Genomic DNA, 23,993 nt, shown 5'->3' with positions numbered 1-23,993 from the left:
GTTGAGAAAAGTAAACTTTCCCCAACCAAAATAAAGTCAAAGGGTCTTAAACTTTCTTCAGAACCTGCGACCACAGGCCTGACAAAGACCAATGTAGAGCCTGACAGTCAGATACCATCTTCACGAACAGAGGTCACAGCAGTCACGGCAACATCTAAAATTACTGTTGTTTCACCTACTAAAATAATGTCAAAAGACATCAAACTTTCCTCAGAACTTGAGGAATTGACCATACCTGCCATGAAAATACTGAAAGATGTAGATGTTTCCACAACTGTAAAGCCGGCTTCTGCTGTTGTTGGAAGTGATGAGGTGGAGTCTAAGGAGGTTACAGTAGAACCTGAGTGTGGGAAGGCTTTATCTGGACAGGTTGTTGCAGGAGCTGTTGAAACTGATGTTGTTAAAGATAGTAAGCTTTCCCCAACCAAAAGAAAGTCAAAGAGTCCGAAGGGTTCTTTGGAAATTTCGAGCAAGGAGCTGACGAAGACCAAGGATAAAACTGACAGTCAGAAGCCATGTTTAACTCCAATCAAGGATGATGTGAAATCAAATGTCCCTCAAAAAGGTGTATCCTGCTGAGAGCAGTCAAACTACTGTGAAGGATGTCAGTCCAATATCTGAGAAGTTTACGGTTCAGGATGGTGGCACCATTCGGGTATTCCAAGAACAGAAAGTGGCTACAGTCATTCTGGACACATGTGTGCAAGTATCAGAAAAGGAGGATCCTTGTCTGTTCATCTCCAAATAATGAGCCTTGGAGTCTGTTCTTACATCCATTTTAACCTGGGCTATACCTCCACATTCTGAGTTACAGGAGCCTGAAGATAAATCCAAAGTGGCCCCTAAATATACCATTACTCAGTCTACAGAAAAAGACTTAAGTACATTACCTCAAACAAAGCCATCTCTTCCACCAAGCCTACTGATACACCACATGTGGCAGACTACATAGACAAGTTATGTGAAAAACACAAGTGAGACTCAGAAGAGATATCTGGTCCTTGATCTGCCGGAGGTTGGATTTACCCAGACATACGAAATAAAGCAAGATCAGTCAAAGACTGCGGCTCAGAGTAGTTCACTCAACCTACCTCAGCTGATTTTGCTGGGGTTCAGCCTTATAAGTTTGAGGCAAACATTTTCTAAAATAAGCTCAATTAAGCAAAACATAATAGAACCAAGTGGAACTCGTAGTCTCATTCAGGATAGACGAGAACAAGGTAAGGTTTATGACTTCCAGAAAGAACTAGGTAAAATGTCAACACATGACATCGATGATACACCTAAGACAATCCACATTGAGCCTGAAGTGCGCATTTTAAAAACAAGATATTCAGACAAGTCCAGAGGTGAATGAAAAACCCTATCTGTCACAAGAGCAAAAATTACACCAGTACAAGGAAGTATCCAGAGTGAATGGACCCAGAAAACAAAGATTGGATTGCTGCTGTTGTTAAGACAAGATGACTGAATTTAATATTACTAAAATACTAAAAAAAGTACAAGAAATCACTATTGAAATTCATGGCGATGTGACTCAAAGGGACAATGCCCAACACTCTCCTTCTGAAGCATTGCCTCAAGATCAGGCAAGGACAGAATTTGTAGAGATAAGCATATCTGAGAAAGATATTGTGAAAACAGCCAAACTGGGGACTAAACAAACCATGTTGGAAAACCCAAACAGGTCAAGGAACAGGTCGTAAAAGAGCATCCTACACCTTCCCCACATGGCATTGAATATGTACATAAGAGCTTTGATGAAAAATGTGTTACTATTGAGAAGATCACCAGGGGGCCTGAAGTGTGCATCCTACAACTGGATACGCTGACCAGTCGGCAGAATTATGAATACACATCAGTCACAAGAGCGAAAGAGCCGAGGATAGATATTGTTCAAACGTGTATCCAGAGCGAAAGGCTGCTGGAAAACAAAGATGTTACCACTGCAGGTGTTAAGCCAGAGGGATCTGCAGGGGAAGTTACTAAGATAAGGGTGCAGGAGGGCAGTCCTGAATGTCAAGACAATGTGCCTAAAAGAGAATCTGCCCAACTCAAGACTTCTAAATCTAAATCATTGCAACCACATGAGACAAAGACAGACTTTATCGAAATAAGCGTATATGAACAAGACATAGTTAAACCAAGCCAAACTGATACTAAGAAAGGAGGCTTGAAAACTGCCCAAGATAGAGCTACAGAAAAAAAAGAATATGGAGTCCAAGAAGGGCATCCTAAAGTGTCAACACAGAGTATCAAAGATGTACCCAGATCCTGGAAGAAAAGCCTGCTAGGATGCAGCAAATCCAATTTGAACCTCAAGTGCGCATCCTTCAACTAGATATACCATCCACTCTCTGGAAAGATGAAAACACATCAGTCACAGGAGAAAAAGAGCCAAAGATACATGCTAAAGTGTTGACAAAAGACGTACATGAGTTTACCCCAGAGCATAGATCAAAAGTCTGTCAAAATTGAGAAAATCCAAAAAGGCACTGAAGAGCATATTTTAAAACCAGGTACACAGATCTCTATAAAGGGGCATGATATCCCCTCTGTAACGATGATTGATAAAGAACAAACAAGTATCCAAAGCAAGAAGTTAACAGAAAACAAAGACCTGACTTCAGCTGATGTTCAGCCAGATAAAGCTACAGTCAGATGACCAGAGTAGAAGTGGGCAAAGGATGGTCAAGGAACATGGTGTCCAAAAAGAACAACAGCCGAGTACACATGCCACTAAAACAGGAGCATAAAATCATGCCTGCTACGATAGAAAAGTCATCAAGGATTGTTAAGATCAAACAACTGGTCATCTGGGCACAAGAATTGCCAGAAACAAAGACCTTTCTTCAGATGTTGTTCAGCCAGAAAAGACTGCAGTCAAGATGACCAGGTTAGAAGTATGCAAAGGACCTGGGGTCCAAGAAGAGCATCCTATAGTTTGTACACCAGATGTCAGAGAGAGAAGGCTGCCGGTAAGACAAGAGCAGAAGTTCCGCAAATCCCCACTGAAGTCAAAAGAATTTACCCAGAGGGACTCCACTCAACTCACATCAGTTGCTTCTACGGCAGTGAAGCCAAGTAAAGCAGAAAGCTTGGATATAAAGTCTGTCAAGATTGAGAAAATCCACGGAGGGGCTGAAGTGCAGGTTTTGCAACCAGGTACCCAGGTCACTATTAAGGAGCAAGAAGTCATATCTGTTCCGACAGCAAATACATCAAGGATTGTAATTGATCCAACAAGTATGCATGTCGAGAAAGTGCCAGAAAACAAAGACCAGACTTCAGCTGATGTTGGGCCAGAAAAGGCTTCAGTCAAGATGACCATGATCGAAGTGAAGAGCAAGGAAACACCCAAAGGGGGAAAGGATTGTGAAGTGCAAGAAGTGCATGCTGAAGTATCAACACCAGTGCAGCATGCCCCCCAAAGCCGGGAGGGAAAGTCTGTTAAGACTGTAAAGATGACCAGTATAGAAGTGCCAGAAAGCTTTACAGATTCCCTGTCTGAACCAAGGTTAGTCCTGAGCGCACTAACGGAGAGACAAGCAACGTATGCAAAGGACATTAAGAAGGAAGAAAAGAATGAGGGGAAGAAGAGGACAATCAGGAAGAGGAAAGGGAAAAAATGGTCAATCTAGGAAAACGAAATGTTCCACTCCCGATGGCCAAAACTCCCACCACCGCTGATGTGAGGACAATGGATGCAACACAGGTAAGACATTAGAGGTAATCATCTGCAGACAATACTGTACATTAGGTCTCCGTCATTTAGTTTAACAACTTTGTAGTTAACTCTCAATGAACAAACCGTCCCAAGGATCACTTTCACAATACAACATAGCCCAGTAACTACAATAGCAAGATCATATTCATATTAATAGAGAGAGAGAGAGAGAGAGAGAGAGGAGAGAGAGAGAGAGAGAGAGAGAGAGAGAGAGAGAGAAGAGAGAGAGAGAGAGAGAGAGAGAGAGAGAGAGAGAGAGAGAGAGAGAATATTTGTATTGCTCTTGGTATTGTAAACCCTTTATTATGCTCAAAGAAGCATCAATGACTGATCAATGTACCTTTAGGGCTTCTGAAATAACTTTAAATTAGTTTTAATTTACTTTACATTTAGGCCTGTACAAGTGCCTCCTGTACACAGCTACATTTGATAAGCCTTACATGCAAAGCCAAATATATGCTTGAGAAATGTACACCTGTGCTACCAATGGTTTCATTGCCTCTGGGTTGTAATATGAGCCATGCATGTCTTGCGAGTCAAAGCAAGTAAGGCTTGGTAAACTGCCAGAGAAAGACGTTATTTCACAACGTGCTTGACTGAAATGGAATGCAATTGTTTGTCAAAATCTCCCATTAATTCTGTGTTTTCTATCCACAATTGGATCAGGTGAACACGGCTGACAAGATAACAACTGCATCACTGCAGGCAGTTCATACATCTGGCATTATCTGGAGGGAGGTAACCCCGGTGGAAGGCTCACCCGCTCAGGAAAACAAAGCACAGGCTGCAACGACTGTTAGGAAGCCTGAGAAACTTGTTCTGGGGGAACCAGAAGCATCCACCATGAGGGAAGTCTTCACGGAAGTACAGTTACTCTCAGGCACAGGACTTACCAGTCCACTCACAGAGGTATCAGTATTACTTTCAATGACCACTAGGTTTAACCAAGTGTAGAAATGGTTGCACCCACACATAATGGGATTCAAGTGCACAGTTTGTGTTGAACATATACTGTCAGCATTGCTATTTGAATCTAGCTCATGGTTGTTACTTTTTTTTGTCTCCTTGGGCCTCACTTGCATTTTAAAGACTGCAAGCTCTGATGTGTTTCTATTTCCTAAGGGTAAACCACTGCAAGGGGCTCCAGAGGCTCTGATTTCCTCCACCAGTGATCTGGAGAACCGTCTGAGCAGGCTGGTGTCTCGAGTCCTTAGCTGCAAGAATTACCCAGCTGAACTCAGCCCAGCAGCCATGGCCAAACAGCTGGAGGAAACTCAGGTGTGACTCAGAAGGACACGGTCCATGACTCATTAGAGATATACAAATTATTTATGGAGGCATTTTTTTTAAACTTGTGGAGTTGAACGGCATGTTCTGTAATAATAATAATACTAATATGGTACCTTCTGAATTTGGCACCTCCAATTCTTATCTGTTCCAGCTTGTTCTAAAGGTGGATACTAAAACAAGTGCACATTTCTCAACATGATTGTGCATTGCACCTTAAAATGTGTAACTTTTGGAATAACTTCATAGCATTATACTTTTGTTTAGTCGAGATCAGTACAATAAACATAACATGTGCGTTAAAATGACAGGCTTTGAATAATTGTGGTTACTTTTGCCTGTTGAGTACAGGAGTGCAGAGACACTGCCCAGGCACAAGTGTCCTTGCTCTCTCAGTTGAGAGAATCTGAAGCTGAGAATAAAGAAGCTCTGGAGTGTGTGGAGGACCAGTGGAGTACCGCAGTTCAGGATGCAGCTGCCGTCATCCAGAGTAAAGAGGCCCAACTGCAGCTGGTCAGAGATTACTGCGCACAGTGTGAAGCAGCCAAGACCACCCTGGAGAGACTGACAGCAGAACTGGAAGCTGTCAGGATGTGAGTTTCATCTATGGTTTCCACTTCATGTCTTTATTGTTATCATTTATCAGAACCTGAAATTATTTTTGCAAACAGATTTGTATTGCTCGAGAATATATCGTTTAAAACGTACACATTATATACAACTGTCATTGAATTAGTGTGTGAATTAGCTTTATCAAAATTATTCATCTTGTCTATTCTTCCTTACATCCACTTTAGAAGAAAACAAACCAAACCATTCTAAAACCAATTCACAAAAACAAGATAAGACAATATAATGGCACATTCCAAAGGGGACAAACTGGAATGTTTTTTAAAGCTTTTTCTTAATTAACATTTCCTGTTATTTAAATGTTCTATCTTAAATCTCAAATTATCCTTTGTAGCTTATATTTGTAATGTTGTAAATGCCAGGCCCATGATTCCAAGACTCCTTTTGGTGTTCCAGGTCCCCAGAGGAGAGCATCCCAAAGGACACGGAGCGACTACTCTCCTTACAGAGAAGCATGGAGGAGAACAGAACAGTGCTTGGGGAGTTGCTTTTGACCCACACCAAGTTGTGCCCCCACCTCAGCTGGTCTGAGCGAGCAACCGCACAGACCGTGCAGAAGAGCCTGCAAGAGAAGTGGAGGGGCCTGGAAAGAGCTGTGGAGAGAAACCTGTATCACACAAAGGTCCGTTTTCAAGACACCAGCAGCCTTCTGTCTGCGATATCAGGTCTTCAGAAACATTTGGAGACACTCGACAAAGACCTTGAAGCCAAGTCTCCTACGGTTACTCAGTGGAACTGCAAGAAGGCAAAGCAGCTGATGGTGGCAAATGCAGAGGTTAAAGCTGCTCAGAAAACACACCTTCACCTGCAGCAGCTGTCCGATGTGCTACTCCCCAGCACACCGAGTGAGAAGGAAACAACAGAAATAAAGCAGGGGCTTCAGAGAGTCAAAGACCACATTCGCCAAACAGAGGAACTCATTTCATCTCAAACTCAGAACAGCAGCAACCCCATCATGGAGAAAATACTCATGGTGATGAGGGATGGCCTTTCCTGGGCGAAGCAGACCGAGAGTGACATTGAAGGCAGGAGGAAGAGGGTGGCTCTCCTCCCTGAGAATGTCCACCGTCAGCTCAGAGATCACAAGAAGATGCAGTCCGAGGTCATAACCAAACAGGGCCAACTGGAGCTGCTGGTGGAGGAGGTGGAGGAGCTCCTTCCACAGCTGGACCAGGCTGAGGAGGTGCCGATGGTGCGCTCATCTCTGGACTCCCTTCACAAACTATCAGAGTCCACTACTGTGAAGCTAGCCAAGGCTGTGAGAGAGATAGAGTCGGGACTGCAGACCAGAGAGAAGCTTTCGGAGCAGATTGCTGATCTAGAGTCCTGGGTTTTGGCTCATCTCCATAAAGAAGCCTCCAGGAGTCCGGACAGCGAGCTCAAGGGCCCGACTGACACTGAGCGCAGAGTCCGTCAGATCCAAGAGACTCTGGCTGAGGCTGAGAAGCACGCCGCTGTCTGCGAAGCTCTTTTAATGAAGAGTAAAGACATTGCCCCTGAGCTCAGCATCAGCGAGAACTGTCAGCTTTATGACAAGCTTACCAACCTCCAGGAGGACATCAGAGCCACCAGCAGCTACGAGAAAGCCACCAAAAAGGAGCTTGACGATTTTACCCAGAATTTAGATTCCAGCAAGAAAAACGTTGTCAACATTGAAACAAGCCTGAGGCAGATGTTAGTAGATCTGAGTAGACACAGGTTCCCCATCACAAGCGAGTCCCTGCAAGCCTTTGAGCGTTTCAAACACATGATTTTGGAGCACAAGTCCCAGGCTGACATTCTGCAACCCTTGATTCCCCAGGAAAAGTCAAAGGAACTGTACTCGGTCATTTCTGAACTCCTCCGCAAAATGGCCACCCTGGAAATGAAAGCCAAAGGTCACGAAACGTACCTGAACCAGAGGCAGTGTGTGGAGGACCTCAGGGAGAGCGTTCAGGAGCAAGTCAGTCACACCAAAGACGACAGCACGGCGCTGGAGGACAAGTACAAAGTCTGTCAGACCCTCCTCATCCAGCTTCCTCTAATCAGGTACATGTCTGAGGAGGCGGGATCCAAACTGGAGATGATCTCCGCTGACATCTACCCCTCACAGCTGAGCACAGAGCGGCAGAGACTGAAAAAAACCGAGGAGAGCCTTGACACCTTGGAATTGACGCTCTACAACAACCTCGGCATCATCGAGTTGAACCTGCTGAAGGAGCTGGACTTGGGCTCAGAGAAGGTGGCCACTCAGGCCTTCCTCTTGAAGATCCAGCAGGAGCTCCAGACAATCCCCTCATTGGAGCCAAATGAAACGGTAATTAACAACGAATACCAAAGAGTCATGTCTTTAAAAAATACTGTGCAGTCAAGAATGAGAGCACTGGAGCTTCTCGAGCAGAAGAAAGGAAACAGACAAGGGAGCAGATTCCAAGATGTGATGGACTTGAAGAAATCGGTCTTCAGCGAATGCGACCATCAAATGGCAAGTTCTTGTTTTGATTATATCTTTCTTTGGTAAATGAGAATCCAAGCCACACCACCCAAAGCTAAAGTCGTGTGCAACAAAACTGGGACCAATTAGAATGGACAATAAAAAACAAGGTCAAAAACATCTCAAATAAATGACTGGAACGATATATAGGATTAGTTTGAGTAATAACAAAATGGTGTTTATTGTATTTTAGGCGAATATCACCCAGGCCAAAAGGTCCCTGAGCCGCTACACCTGTGCTGTGACACAGGCGGCTCAGTTCCTGCGGGACATCGAGGTGTCTCTGCTGCCCCCGCAGGGCTCTGCTGGTCTCTGCTCCGACAGGCTGCCGGAGACCCAGCAGGCTCTGGCCTCGCTGCAGCAGCAGTTCCAGACCCATGTGGAGCAGCTCCAGAAACAAGACGCCCTGCATCCTTACCTGTGCCCCCAGAAGGTGGAGCAGCTCCAGGAGAACATCCTGAGTCAGCTCCTGGTGAGGATGTCCACTCTCCAGGCAAAGGGACACATCCGACTGGAGCACCTCAGCAGGTAATATGCTATCAGATGAAAGTCTGCATTCTCAACTTCACAGCCTTATTTGCATTTGAGAAGAAGCATTATCTTCTTCTTATTAGACCTTAACAGATCACAAATGATCTCTTTCAGTTGTGCAGAACATTACAGAAAATACACCAAGAGCCAAGATGAAATCCTCCAGAGTGTGAAGAGCGCAGAGAGCACCCTCTCACAGTTCATCTGTCAGAAAGTCACCTGTCTCGCTGACTGCACTGACCAGCAGACCAAGCTTGGAGTACGTATGAGCATTCTTCTGTTTGAGTTGCCGTGCTCCAGGGACTCATATCATTCACCATTGTGTTCCTCTCTATCATATCAATCATTGTTTCACATTTTGAATGACTCTCCGTTGCAGGTTCTGTCTGAGGAGGTGGAGTCCCTGCAGAGGCGTCTGGGGGAGCTGAACGAGTGGTGCCCAGAGCGGAGCTGTCGGGGGGGCAGGGAGTCCGCTGTGGCTTCTGTGTGGAACCGCGTATCGAGACTACGCCGCTGCATCCACGAGCTGACGACACGCGGCAAACAGAGGATCGCAGAATGGAGAGAAATCACCAACAGTGTGAGTTACAGATTACAGAAAGAATATTTGTGGTGTAAAATATATAATCTGAACGAATACTTCACCCCCTCCTGTCTTATCCAAGTTTCATACTTTCTATTTATTTGTTCCCATATTACTATGAAGTATAATTAAGTCTGTGTGCGGCCCCTCCTCAGGTGGAGAAGACCTCCTCTCTCCTGGAGCAGGTGGAGGGGGAACATCCTGATGTGTCCCGGATGAAGGCCTCCTCCGAGGACCTTCAGGACCTCCTGCAGTCCTGGGAGCAGTACCAGGACAGCCTGGACTGTGAACATCGAGCGCTGTCCGCTCTGGAGCTGCGCACCGCCAGGCTGCTGGGGGTCCCAGCCGACCTGGAGCAGGCCCCACCCACTCCGCTCTGTCAGCAGCTGCAGGCCATGCAGGGTCGATACAGCAGGTCGGACGGTGTTTCAGCTTCACTTTATAACTTTATTGACGTTTTTGTGGTTGAAGACTTTCGGTAAAGATCTAATGTCCGTTTTAAAATAATTTCACTGGTCACCTTACATTTATATAAAAGATAGTGGCAGATAATGTTCATACTTTTAAAGGCCACCTCAAGACCCAGCTTTTTGATTTGGCTTTAAAATGAATTTTATTACATTTTGTAATTGTAAGTATCGCTCTGTCTCTGAATTGGGAGGGTACGAATGATTTTTGTAAATCATCCTGGGTCCCCTGCTTTTTTAAATGTATTTTAAAACAACCCAACAGTCACTCTGTAGATGCTGATTCTTTAGCTACAGTTTTCCCCTTAGTTTTCCTTTTTAAATAAAACCAATTCATTGTGATTTTAATTCCATGGCATAACAAAAACTCAATTACCCACAAGCTATCAGGGGAATGGTTGGGACATGGACTGCGGGGTCCTCTGAGCATGGGCAGTATTAGAATATGTTTACACTGACAGTCCTTTAACTGCCACGCGGCTTTGTGCTTTGAATTGAACGGTTGATGTATTCTCAATGCAAACTCTCACTATCATGGGTTCAAGGTAAGAGGCTATAAAGTTGGTTAATGGTTGTTTAAATGGCTGGACATTTGTGTTTGTGTGTTTCCATAGTGTGAAGCAGAAGAGCAGGGAGGGTCTGAAGGCAGCCAGGACGGAGCTGGAGGAGAGAGAGAAGCTTCGGGAGGATATGCAGGGCGTGCAGGTTTGGCTGGAGGCGGCAGACGGTCTTCTGTCAGAGATGCAGCAGAGCAGGAGCACACAGGAGCTTCAGGTGGGACACTCCTCTGAGATGCGTTCACTTCCATTTCCTATTTGTATGCATACGATCAATACAACTCAAATCTGCCAACAACAAGTATCTAATCTCAGTGATCGTACTGCTTTGTGCAAACATGGTTAATCATTCATTTCATTTCATTGGCCGTATTTAAAGCAGGTTCCCATTTGCGTAGACAGGGAGCTAACTGGCTTTTTGTATGTCTGTCCTAAGAGTTTATTGACAGCTGTTATTGCATTCGGCTTCACACTTGGCGGGAGTTTTGCTCAGGGCTGAAGGTGCAGATTAAGAGTGAAAGTGAGTTGAGAGCGATCCCGAACAGACACTGCACCAGTCTTAGAAAATAAAACTGGATTGGCATTTTGATGTTAGCATTTCTCAATAATCACGCGTCCCTGCAGGACCCTCTGAAGAACCTGCGGGTGTCTCCGGATGCCACGGAGGTGTAAACAAGGCATTACACTGCCCAGAGTTCAAGTGTTCCTCCCTCCAGCCAATGGTGTGTACATAATGAGACTAATGAGAGAGGACAGTTTTTCAAAGTGAAAATATAATGATGCATTTGTACTCGCTCACTCGAACCACTTTTAGATCTTATTTCTATTTTTATAAATTACACATGAAACCAATTCCTCTTCACACTCAGCAAGTAATCTCCTACTATACTCTGAAAATGACGTAGATATTTGCATACAGTGGGTAGTCTAAGTGTCGATACAAAGGTTGTGTTTAGAAATGTCATCTGGTAACGAGCTTACAAAAGGTGAATGACACGTTTTGCATACGCTCTCTATATTTGCATAGAATTAAAGAAACTGGGGGAAAATGATGGGGGAAAAAATCATTAATATATATATATATATATATATTCACAAGGCCTCGCTTATATGCAGATCTTAAGCTTTTAGTAGTTACAGGGTGTCCGCGGGGTCTTAAAAAGTATTAAAAGTTGTAGCTACATTTTGTAGCTTGTTTTCAATAAGTATATAAATGGTCCAAAGAGGTTGTGTTCTACAGTCTGCCTGAATGTAATCACTGCGTACAGTAGGTGTGTAGTGTGATTCTGTGTAGTTTATTGATGGCATCCCGTTGGATTTGACGTCATCTGAACAGGATGTCGCACGCTCACTGCTCGATAGCGCGCGGAGGTCCGTTTACGCCGGTTGTTAAACAACATCGTTATGGGGAAATGCAAGTCTGCGTCCACATGGTTGGAAGAGAAGGAGGAAGGACAATCAATACTGTATATAGTGTATATAGTACTGGTTAAAACTTGAAGTGGCGATGAGGTCTTAAAAGGTATTCCATTTGACTTCAGGATTCCTGCATAGACCCTGCGTGATGAATACATGCAGAGAGAAAGAGGCTGTTGTCTGCGTGAAAGTGTCCAGTAAATATGAAACGTCTGAATCTAACCGTTGGCTTGGCCTCCAGCCCGCTGCGAACCCAGCGACCCAGAACCACTCTGCCCTTTGTCTCGAAACCTGAGCAGAGGCCAACGTCTCCCTATCCACTCCAGCTCTCTCTCAACACACACACACACACACACACACACACACACACACACACACACACACACACACACACACACACACACACACACACACACACACACACACACACACACACACACACACACACACACACACACACACAGTTTCCCATAGTGATAACAAAATCACCTCTTCAGCAGAGCATCGGACATATTCAGACCCAGGTAGTCTCGTCTTCATTACCTCGCACATTTTAAGCGTTTTTCTTATTTAATGTAAGCTGTTATTGTAAATTAGAATCGCTCTGAGGTGACAATAGTTCACTTTTGCAATTGTGGATTTGAATCACTTTGAAGGGGTAGTCTCTGTTGGATGAAAGCAAGACAGGCGAGAGCGCTGACTGCTAAACAAAGCACTGAACGTTTATTAGTGGCACTTTAGATGTAATCATTCTCCCTCTCTTATTAGATGTTCTTCATCCTATTCAGTTACACAACCCTTCTCTCTGTCTGCAGGACGTCCACAGTCAGCTGTGTAACCACAAGGCTCTGCTGCAGCGCGTCATGGAGAGCCTGAAGATGAAATACTCCGACTCGCTGGTCCCGGTGGAGATCGAGAGCCAGCTGCAGGAGGTCACACAGTCGCTGCAGCAAGTAGAAGTGAAGGTACACAATACTTCGATTTTTACATATAAATATGTAATTGACTCATAACAGACATTTGAAACACATGACAGAAAACTAAGTATGGAAAATTAGAGTAGTTACATTTACAGGACACTTCAGGGAATATTTTATCTAATAATAACTGTTTAATAATACAGGAAGAGTGTGTTATAGGTTTTATACTTTAGAATTTCTGCCAAATGTACTAAGTTTGAATATTTTTGGATTACAATAGTATATGTCTTAGAAATGACCTTGGAATGAAAAAATAATTATAAAGACTTCAGAAAAAAAAAACGTCTGTTACCGTCATTGTTAATGTTTGTACTGATTCCTCCGTCAGGTGGGAGAGGCGGTGGAGAGGAGCGGTCCCGTCCACAAGCTGGGGGCGAAGCTGTCTGAGATCCAGGCTGGCCTGATGTCCGTTCAGAAGAGACTTGAACAGAAAAGCCCAAATGTGACCATAGCTAAATTCACTCAGAAGGTGAGCACTGACATAATAATAATAATAATAATAATAATAATAATAATAATAATAAATTGTATTGATATAGCACACTTTAAAAACATCGTCACCTCAAGGCGCTTCACAATGCTCTGACATGAAGCTGTCCTGGCTGGATTATTGGCACTCTGCAAGCTATGCTATTACAGATGCTACAAAAAACTACTAAAGTTGTGTACAAAGATAAGCTCCTCATCTTGCCATTAATCTTGTAACTGGATATCAAACCTTTCTCTGCAAAGCATCTGTTACAACATGCATGACCTAGAGGAAAGCTATTTCAGAGTCCTTTGGAAGGCCATGAAAAGAGTTTACTCATTCCTGTGTATTGAATGAAGCCATTAAGAATTCTGTTTTTCTCTAGTGTGAATTGTAAATAAGGAACATCGATTTCAGCACTAATTTGTATTAACATATACTCAAATTCTTACCGATACCAATGCAGTTTGTTTTGGTTTATGATTTACCACCTTGAATACTTGTATAGGTTTGCTGGTTGTTATGGGACAACATTAAAGCTTAACACCAATCTAAGAAAATAAACGCTGTTAAAAATCTTGACATGTTCATTGTTCTTTCAAAGTTCTATCTCATGTGTTACGATATAATCATAAATACATCCTCTGTACGATTGTGTGTCTGCTCAGCGCGTGTGGGACGAGCTGGACGTGTGGCACTCGTGTCTGGCGGCGCTGGAGGTGGACATGCAGGACCTGGAGAACCCTGAGGAGGCGCTGATGCTCACTGAGAGACTGGTGGAGGTCCAGCAGCTCCACTCCCAGCTGGCCAAACAGGCGGAGCAGAGGACCACCCTCATCAGCAAGGTCGGAAAGACTTCAAAACCCTTCAGTCCTCTTTTTCACTTCTCAAACTGCCAGCGTAATTCCCTGAGTCATAATCACAAGCTGCTGAGTCTCCTCCTTTGTTTAGTGGCAACAACTGTGCACGTGAAAACTAAATGCTGAACTGTGTACTTAATTCATGTTTATATTGGCAATAATCTGATGTTATGTTCTCTCTCATATTTGCCTCAACACTCTTTAGCAGACAGTTCAACAGCATCGTTAGCACACACTCATTACAAGCCTTGTAACTTAGCAAGTTCCATGCAGTAAACATCATTTTGTCTTTTAATTTATATGATGTGTGTTTTTAAGATCTGTTTTCACACAGTTGGTGTCATTTTCTTGATTACACTAAGTATTGTTTATGTTTCTGCTCAGATCCCAACGTGGCTTCAGGAGCATCAGGAGATGATCAGCAGCTCTAAAAGCTGGATGGCTGAGGCCAAGTCGTGGCTCGCTACACCCTGCACCTACACCACGGCTAAATGTCTGAGCAGCCATGTTCACACTCTGCAGGTGGGGGCACTTATCTGGGGTCTGAATTATCAACACTGCCGTTTCTTCACCTAAAAAGTGTCCTTCAAAGACATATTTACCAACCAATATGAGACTGAAAACCACAAATCAACAAAACAATGACGATAGAATAACACAAAAAAGCTACAAAGGGATGCAAAATAGCCCAGAAGAGAAACAAAGACTATGAAGAGGGAACCTTTTTTAAGTGAGACTAAAAAGTACTACAAAGAGACACAAAGTACGCAAACTACAAAAAGAGGTAAGTCGTCTCAAAAGGGGTCAAACAACCACAGGTAATTATTCTAAAACAATGAGAAAGTGACACAAAACGACTACAAAATGAACAATGCAGGCATTGAACAACACAAAGAGAAAGAGAAAATGGAAGTCTGTGTGTTTGCATGTCTGTGCCAAAGGGCTCATTGTCTCGTGATCCCCTTATGATTGCATTACGCAGAATCATCAAAATGTAAATGGAGGGAAAATGTGTTTAAAAAATGTGCATTGGTTGAACAAACAACAACACGTACATTTTGTCTTTCTTGTGTTTCAGATGGTGTTGGATGACTCGGCACAGATCCGGAAGACTCTGCAGGGCTTCAGCTCCGTCCTGCAGGAGATGTCTCAGGTTTGCGACGTCACGACTCTCCAGGAAAAGCTGCTGGAAGCCGATCAACAAGTGGCCCACGTTCAGGACAGCTTCACTGCTCCTCTGTCCCACCTGGGCCACGCTGCTGACGTGAGACTTCATTCTTACTTTCATCCTTTGACTTGGCAGATGTTAAAGTATCTCTTCACCGGGAGATTTGTGTGTCTCACCCGTCTACTCTATGTTCACGCCTTATTTCTCAATGGTCAAACATATTGATTCATCTCTTGCTGTCTAGGAGGTGGAAGCCGTTGAGACTGAAGTCAGGTGTATGGAGAATGATGTGGCTGAGATCAAGATCTTATTGTCTTCTCCGGAGACTTTCCCCAGCCCCAAAGAAGAAAGCTTCAAGGTGAGACGTGCAGAAGAAAACTCTTTGTGGCGAACAACGAGACTGACATTTTGTGGTTGTTTGAATAAGCTAATACTAAAAGTGAAACAGATGTAGTGATGAGACCATGCTTGTATTGCTCAAACATTAGTGGTGGCTGTTTTCTGACGTCATCAACTTTATCAGCCAGAAATACCAAATAATCTGTTTTTTTAAACTCTTCGTATGTGTCCAGAGCGTTGAGCAGAAGATCCAGTCCATGAGGAGGACCATTACTGAGATCCAGAAGTGTAAATCAGACCTGTGTCTTCCAGAGAAGGCTGAAGAGACTCTGACTGTCTTTTCTATAGTGGAGCAGCTGCAGGCTCTGCTGCTGGAGCTGGAGAAGGTCAGTCAGTCAATCAGTCAGTCAGATACTTATGGCGCATTTCCACTGCAGGGCCTCGCACGGCTTAGTACGGTATAGTTAGGCCTTGGTAGGCCAGGCTCACTTTATACTGCGTTTCCATTACAGTTTAGTAGCTGGGCTAGTAACTATAGTAACGCAGTGAAGGCGGAGCCGTGACGTCATCTTCAATGCGAAACACAAAACCAAACAGTAGCTGTTAGCATTCAGAGCTCACAGCTCTTCATATCTGTTCAGAAACTAGACAAAAGTTAAACGAGTACAAACCACAGACTGTCTGTGTCATGGCGAATACAGTCGCTGGTTTATTTATGTCTGTATAGGCCGTTGTTGTGAGTGTGGACGGTCAGAGCATATATAACGTTAGCTTAGCCGATCTCCATTCAGAAAACACGCATTTTAAAAGGGTTTTTCGCCTGCCGTCTGTCTGCAGACCTGTCAAAGCATTAACTCATGGTTTTTACTAACCGGTATCAGTATGTTGTTACTTCGGCATCATTTTGAAACGTGTATTACAATTAAATCACGGTCAAATATGTTCGTTGTAGTTGTAGCCACTCACGTCACTAGTTTAGCATATTCAGCCCGGTTGTTGGCCCGGAAAGAACCACGATTTTGGAGGGCCAGAAAAACTGTGAAAAGGTACCCGTTAGCCGGAACTACCCCTAGTGGAAACACAACAAAAACGGGCCGGGTTTGGCACGGCACGCTTAAACCGTGCTACGTGCTGTAGTGGAAATGCGCCATTAAAGTACTTGAAGTGGCCTTCACTGAACCTCCTGCTTTTCTCCCTCTGTAGAAGATCCCTGCTCTGTTCATCCAGCAGCCTACGACTCCGGTCCAAACCAGTGCTCTGTCTCTTCAGCAGACCGCCTCTGGCCCTCAACTCTTTAAATCCACTTCAGAGGACGCTGAGGTGGGTTTGGTTCACCGACAAATAAATAGAGAGCGTTCCTCTACTTATGGAAGATGAGGACGACATTGATGATGAAACCTTGCATTGTTACAATCACACGCCTGTCAATGGTTGCACCGACAAGAAATATAGTAACCCGGTTATTATTTACTGGAAAGAGACGTTGCTGTTAGTTTCCAAAATATGTTTTCAAAAATAGGTGCCATCTAGAGCAGGGCAGACATCTCTACAGACGCACCAACACACTGCTTTCCCACCAAAACAATCCAAATTGATAAATACCACCAAAGGGTTAATATCTATTTTTATTTATTTTTTAGTTAACTCTTCCTTTAATGATTCTAGTGTTTCAGAAAAAAAAGATCCCGGGTTCTTACGGTCATTAAAAACCTGGAAAAGTCATGGAAATTCAAAAAGCTAATTCCAGGCCCTGGAAAGTTATGGAAAACAATATTTTTCCCAAAGTTTTGGAAAAGTCATGGAAATGTAACTAAAGTTGGATCAAATATAATTTATATTTTATCTTATCGCCAAAATAGTAATACTATAATGATAATAAATACTGCATCGTATAGTAATGAAACGTAAAGTGGCATTTAACTGACGAGGTATTTTGCTGTTGAGAGATTTTAGCTGCTTTAGCGTGTAGAAGCTAGTAAGCGTATTTGATTTGTTTTAGATAGGCACAACATGTTTCATATGCAGACCTTATTTTCCTGTTCCATGTTAAAATAAACAATTTTCAGTGGTACCGCTGAGAAAGAGTAATGTTTTTGGTCATGGAAAGTTAGGTAAAGGTCATTGGTGAAAAAGTGTATGAACCCTGAAGATCAGTTTAGGTTTTTGTTTTTTTTACTTCATTAGCCTTTAAGTTAATACTCTTAAACAAAGTGTTTTCCATGATGGCTAGAGTATTTAAAGTGCATTGGTTAAGTGACCTAAAATCCTATTGTGGAGTCTTAAAGGCATCATGTGTAGAAAGAAGATACAACCAATGTAACAACAAACTGTCATTTTGCGTCTCCCAGAAGGAAGGCGTGGAGGGCCACATCAGAATTGTCCGTGTGAAAGAGAACGTGCTGAAGCAGTCCGGAGCGTCGCTGCAGACCGTGGAGCATTCCTCCGCTGAGCAGAGACAATCCCCTGACAGAACTCAGGTAGGAACGCAGGGAGACATCCTCCTGGTTCATTTTGATTGCCTTGAGTGTGAAGCACTTTGTGACACTCAGCTCTTGAGAGGTGCTGAGTAATACTAATGTACTTACTTTGAACACTAAAAGACTTAACTGATCCTTTGAGCACTGTATTTCTAATTCTGTCTGGAGTGCGACTAAAGCGATTTTGTTCTCACTGTTCTGTAATTGACATGAAATAAACATCACTGAATAATAAATCATGGGTTATGAATATCAAAAACTCACCACCTGACTCTTTGACGGTAGAACAAAGTTTAGAATGGTTTGTACTAACATGCCTGCTTACCCATTCCTCCATGTGTTTTTAACCAAAATGATTTAACAAATGTGTTTTTTCCCTGCATGCTTAATACTACTACTTTCTTCTATTTCAAATTATTATGCGAAAATGCGTTGAGTCCTAAATATTGTTAAAAGTGCAATCAGTGGGACATTGAGCTGAAGTTTTTGGTTTGACTGCATTTGTGAGCAGGGGGAGATTCTAGTGGAGATCCTGAAGTAAAACAATAAGTGAGGCTGAATTAAGAGGAACAAGATGTGTGCACGATATTTAGAATATTTGAATATGATATTATATTAAATAATAACACTCTTGGGGAGAGTGGACTAGCGGACTCCTGTGTCTGAGAAGACGTTTGCCTTCAGATTAGCTTGTCTCCCCTAAAGTTACACGAGAGCTTGTTTAAGTGCAATGGTTAAAAAACAACATTAGCAGCAACAGGTGCCAGCTCAGTGTCCCAGATGCACTTCTTACCCCCCCCCCCCCCCCGTGTGACTGCACATGAGCGTGTTTCCGTGTCGGCAGAGGGAGCATCAAGGCGTGCTCCAGGCTGAAGAAGCCAGAGAGTCAAAAGAAAGTGAGGAGCAGAGAGTTGCAGAAGGTGGAGGAAGGGTTTTATGGTGGCTCTGGGATGCTTTCCTGGGTGCTCCGCCAGAGGTAAAAAGATCTCGATCTGCAGTGGAAAATCAATCATCCATTTTCTTTCTCTGTCCTATCTCTGTCCTGCGGTCATCTCTTTTAACCCCCTCCCGGAGTTCCTTGTGATTTAAGCTACTTATAATGTAACGTTTTTTAGACCAAATTATAGGTGGATATCTAAAACTAAGTAATTATTTTTAAATTAGTAACACACCTGAGGTCAAATGACCGATGGCATATTAAAGCATTTCTAACAAAATTACCTTTTTTGACCCGGGTCACTGTGTTCTCAACGTTACCACTGGCAATGAGTTCCCTCCCCTTCCTCTACTACCATCTCCTTGCTCTTCATATCAGCTGCTTCCACAAACCCTCTCCTGACCCTTAACACAGCTCTACAATCAGTGCATTTTCCATTCCACTCAAACCTCCCTGCATATGTGTTTCTGGATTTTGTTCTGCCTCTAGAGAGCAGTATTGAACAGTGTTTGGAGTGTGTGTGTCGGCACTGTAGATGAGTAAATTGCCAATAAAATGTCACAAACATTGTTCTCTCTTTCAGCCATTTCATATGTTGGTTTGGTTGTTTGTATAGATTTTGTTAAACCTGTATCATTGTTGGTATTAGGCACAAGAGACTGAAGGGGCCACTGGACAAAGCACTGCACCGACTAAAGAAGATAGACAGGTAAATACACTCTCAATGCTGTCAAACATCCTCATTGGCTCCTATTGGATTGGACTTTAAATGGGGTACGTCTGGTGCTATGCTATATGTTCAAACTGGCAACACATCGAATCAAAATAACTAAAACAACAATGAATTGATCCTGATGGCAAGTCTAGCCCTTGTCTCCAAAGTCTGGTATTCCTTGGTTTCCATATAAGCTAATGCATTTGTATTGTCAGAAATGAGTGAGGGAACAAGCCGTGTCAAAGACAGGATAGAAAACAACGAGTGTTTGTTTGTACAATAACAAATATAATGAAAATCACCAGCTTTATCTTTTAATGAATCTCAATTATGGGTTTTTGGTAGTGTAAAGTAAATGTACATTTTACATTTGTATAATTGGTGCCAACTTTAATATTTTGTTGACATATTCAGGAGGAGCCATTGAGTGTGTTTAACCATCAACAGTTATACAAGATAACATAACAAATATTTGTAAATAACATTATTTGATCTAATTCTGTAACAGAATGTACCAGTAACTGTGTGAATCCTTCTCTCCCGTTAACTAAATGATCCTTGTATTTAACTGACTGACCTGAGTGATCTTCTAACCCTGCTCATGTTTCTTCAGGATGTTGAGGGCCCCACTGACCCCACAGAAGCAAGTTCCTCTGAAGCTTTATCAAAACCCCTGGGCACAGTCAGAACTCAGACACTGAGCATGGTAAACACATCCTCCACCGTAGAAGTCTCCAAATCCTCCAAATCCTCCTCTGGCTCCCAGCAGAAATGTGTAGTCTCCTAGATCTAGAACTTGTATCGCTAGAACTTCTCACTTCTTCTTGTATCAAGCATTGAACTTCTCACTTCTTCTTGTATCAAGCATTGAACTTGAAGACTCGTCTCGAGAGGAAAGCTTAGATTCCTCTGCTTCTTCTAGAATCAGCCTGGAATCATAGATGTCCCTACTTTTTCTAGGTCCAACCTTTGAACCCATCCAGAATCAAGTTTATATTTTGAATGTTCTTCCATAGTCTTCTAAAAAGAATCTACTTAATTAATGGACAGAACAAATCTTTAAATCCCTCTCATTGACTACCTATTGTATATAGTCAAAGTTCTTCTAGATCTAACCAAAGAACTCCCCCGTCTAGACTCAAGCCTTATCTAGAATCTTCTAAAACAAGTTCTGGATCTCCTAAAGTACTTCTTAGATCTTCTAAGGACTCCCTTATTCTTCTCGACCAACATCAACGTGCCCTTCTTCTACACTCAACTCTAATGATATTGTCTTATAGAACCATAGAGCTTTCTAGAATCAATGCTTTTCCACAAATAAACTTTCACACTTTGCACGTCTTCTAGAATCAAACCTAGAACTCCCACTTCTTAGTTTCCTCTCGAATTGTTCTTGAACCTTGAATGTGATTTGGACTTTTCCTTGAACCGTTTCCTCTACACCCAAACTCTTTCTAGAACTAAACCTAGAACCCCCATTTCCCTAGAAACAAGAGAACCTGGTAGCTCCTAGCTGACGCCTTCAGGTTTTAATCAAAATGTCTGAACCCTCAGTGCATTTACATGGCAGAGAATTTAAACGGTTCACAGCTGTGGACATTTTGTTTACATGGGGGAATTTGAATCAGTGTTTCCTACTGTAGCGTGAAAAATAATTAATAAGTAATGAAATCAAATCTGATACGTGCCAAATATCTACTTTTCCCAAAATGACCTCTCTTTAAAGGAGTTGTGGGCTTGCCTGTGTACATTAATATGACTCAGCAGATTATATTGCAACTATGTGAGAAGTGAATGATAGTGTGACAGTTATTTTATTTAGCATGTGGGTGGATGGTTTTTGGTCTGTAATAAGCTTTTGCATGGACCTTCACTTTGGGTTAATATGTTTTTATAAAAGCCAGAAACAAAGTGTACTACTAGACATATTTTGTGAACCATGTTTTATAATGTATCATATAGGTATCTTATTTACCAGCAAATGCAGAGCGAATCTGTAATAAAGTTGCTTGCTTACATGCATCTGCTATTTGAATTTTCATATGCTGAACGTGAATACATTGTTGTTTACCCATTTGATTGATTACCTGAGTAGTTATGACTTCAATTAATTGCTCAGTCACTGCCTGGCAGCAGGAGAGTGTGCAGAAAGATTCCCGCTTTGTTATGAATCAGCATATTTACTTTCACTATCGACAATGCCGGTTTTGTACATAAAAAAGTGACCTTTTCTAAGATGACGGTTGGCCATGAAAATGCACTGGTTTGACATGATTCCTGATTAACACGCTCCTGCTGGCAGGTGAAACCCATGTAACTCCAAATTGTAATCAAATAATGTACTCAACTCGTACTAAAATACTTCCTCCTATGCACATTTTTTAAAGGCATATCAATATTTTCACAAGAGCAATAATAACTCACCAGAAGCTGACATTTTTGGAGGTACAAGGTTTTCCCCTTAAAGCAGAAATACTGAGATGTCTTACATTACATGGCATGTCCTGTACTTTGTTCCACTTTTGCTATTTCCATTCTGTCTACATATCCAAACGAGCAGAAATATAAATAAACCCACAACAGTGATCCACTCAGCCGTCTCTCTTTCTCTGTGTCAGGAGCTCATGAAGGGACAGAGGGGGCTTGCATGGAGGGGGGATGACCCAGAGGGGCGGAAGAAATACACACACATCTGTGAACTCAGTCACAACGGTCCACACAACAAGCACTACTGAGTCATCTACATACATACTGCAAAACCAGGATGACACTCAGGGCCAGCGTCTTGCAGCGTATCAACATTTAAAAAATAAGGTCACACTCAAATTCCAGCATGACACACACAACAGCACCGTCCTCCTCCTAACCCTCTAACAGTGCAGGAGTGGATGCAGAGTTGGAACCTGGTTGCACATAAATAACTGAATAATAAATGACTGATTGACTGAGCTGACAAAAATGTTGTTTAAATACAAAATAAAAGCATGAACATGCACTTCCAAAGCACAACTTGTTAATTTGAATTCATAATTGGAGCAATTTGAAGATACAAGTTAGTAAAAATGTCAATCAAGATGTTCTCCTGTAAGAAATGGAGGCCTCTGTATATTCACATTACACTTCAGTGACATCAAAGCTTGGTAAAAGTTTTAGTCAAGTGATTAATAATGACATTCAAAGCAGGTTTGTTGACTCTTGGTGTTCACCGTCTGCCAAATCCTCACTAGTTCCTTGGCAACTGTATTTACAGAGTTAATGTGATGCATTGTGGGTTTGCACCATGCAAAATGCTCATAGTTCACTCGTAAAAAAGAAGCAGGGGTCATAGATGAAGTTGTCATAGAACAACGGATCAGATGAATGACAGCTACAAAGTGCAGTCAGAAGAGGAAGTGTTACTGCTTACTCAACTCCTCCCCTGTAGCCTGAGGCCTCTGTTTCTCTCTCTGTGTGAATGTCATTCTCTCGCTCCGCCTGTGATAAACAGTCGCTGTCACTGAAGCCCGGCCACCGCTCCAGGAAGTGGTTTTGCCACAGGTGGGTGGAGCAGAGAGGTAAAGAAAGACGAGAAACCAAGCGCCTGGGAAAGAGAGATAACCAGGCAGGGGAAACAGACTGGAAGTGGCTGTGTGAGAATGGGAATGACATGTCACAAGGGTCAATATTAGAGCTACAACCTGTTCTGGTAGAATCAACATAGTGCTAGAGTTTGCTTAGGACTTAGTGCAGCTCTCACCCTCCTCTCCTCCCCCTCTCTACCTGTGACCCTGGAGCAGAGAGGTTCAGCCGTCCTCCATGTGTGCCTGGAGACGGTGGGCCAGCTGGAGCTGTGGCTGCAGGAAGCCCAGAGGAGCCTGGTAGCCGGGGGAGCTGCTGCCGGGGCAACCACCATGCAGGACAGCGTGGAGCAGCAACTCCTCACCTGCCAGGTAAGCCCCGCCCACCAGGAACTAGGTCCCTACTACAGGACTTTTCAGGTCAAAAGATATCTGCAGTGAGTTAGAATCAGTCTGACAATAATATGAATATTTGAAGCTTAATTTTCAGGTGGAAAGATGTATGACCTGCAGTTTACTAAATCAATGGTTCCTAGGCTGTAACAAATAAGAGGTAGAATAGAAGAATATAAAAAATAAACAACTTCTTGGTCAAAATCTTTATTTGCTACATTTGCTAGAATATCAGAGGGCTCAAAATGAATCGGTGTCTACTTAAGAACCTTTGCAACCAAAGAGATTTTTATATATATGTGAAATATTCAGAGGAGTAAAGACACAGATTGTATAGTAATTTACTAAATTAAAATAACAAAATTGTAAATATATACAGTATGTGCTTGTCATGTAGAAATAGGAGAGGATCTTTCCCAAACTCGCA

The 23,993-nt window shown here is 42.8% G+C and overlaps 1 protein-coding gene across 1 annotated transcript in view; it reads left to right on the top strand.

Moving 5' to 3' along the window:
- syne2b (spectrin repeat containing, nuclear envelope 2b) overlaps nucleotides 1-23,993 on the top strand; it is a 154,436-nt gene that overhangs the window by 55,695 nt on the left and 74,748 nt on the right. Inside the window, 24 exon segments of the mRNA XM_071201671.1 lie at nucleotides 306-505; nucleotides 3,591-3,715; nucleotides 4,394-4,636; nucleotides 4,850-5,005; nucleotides 5,366-5,607; nucleotides 6,041-8,108; nucleotides 8,311-8,645; nucleotides 8,763-8,907; nucleotides 9,028-9,228; nucleotides 9,387-9,646; nucleotides 10,313-10,472; nucleotides 12,487-12,636; nucleotides 12,980-13,120; nucleotides 13,789-13,965; nucleotides 14,365-14,502; nucleotides 15,059-15,244; nucleotides 15,393-15,506; nucleotides 15,721-15,873; nucleotides 16,691-16,807; nucleotides 17,836-17,964; nucleotides 18,809-18,940; nucleotides 19,551-19,610; nucleotides 20,230-20,322; nucleotides 23,393-23,545. Coding sequence (XP_071057772.1) covers nucleotides 306-505; nucleotides 3,591-3,715; nucleotides 4,394-4,636; nucleotides 4,850-5,005; nucleotides 5,366-5,607; nucleotides 6,041-8,108; nucleotides 8,311-8,645; nucleotides 8,763-8,907; nucleotides 9,028-9,228; nucleotides 9,387-9,646; nucleotides 10,313-10,472; nucleotides 12,487-12,636; nucleotides 12,980-13,120; nucleotides 13,789-13,965; nucleotides 14,365-14,502; nucleotides 15,059-15,244; nucleotides 15,393-15,506; nucleotides 15,721-15,873; nucleotides 16,691-16,807; nucleotides 17,836-17,964; nucleotides 18,809-18,940; nucleotides 19,551-19,610; nucleotides 20,230-20,322; nucleotides 23,393-23,545 — 5,878 coding nt within the window.

The sequence above is a fragment of the Pseudochaenichthys georgianus genome, chromosome 22, assembly GCF_902827115.2.
Source record: "Pseudochaenichthys georgianus chromosome 22, fPseGeo1.2, whole genome shotgun sequence".
In the NCBI taxonomy this organism is placed as follows: domain Eukaryota; kingdom Metazoa; phylum Chordata; class Actinopteri; order Perciformes; family Channichthyidae; genus Pseudochaenichthys; species Pseudochaenichthys georgianus.
Note: the sequence above shows the minus strand (reverse complement) of the source record. Positions and strands in the feature narration are given on the sequence as shown.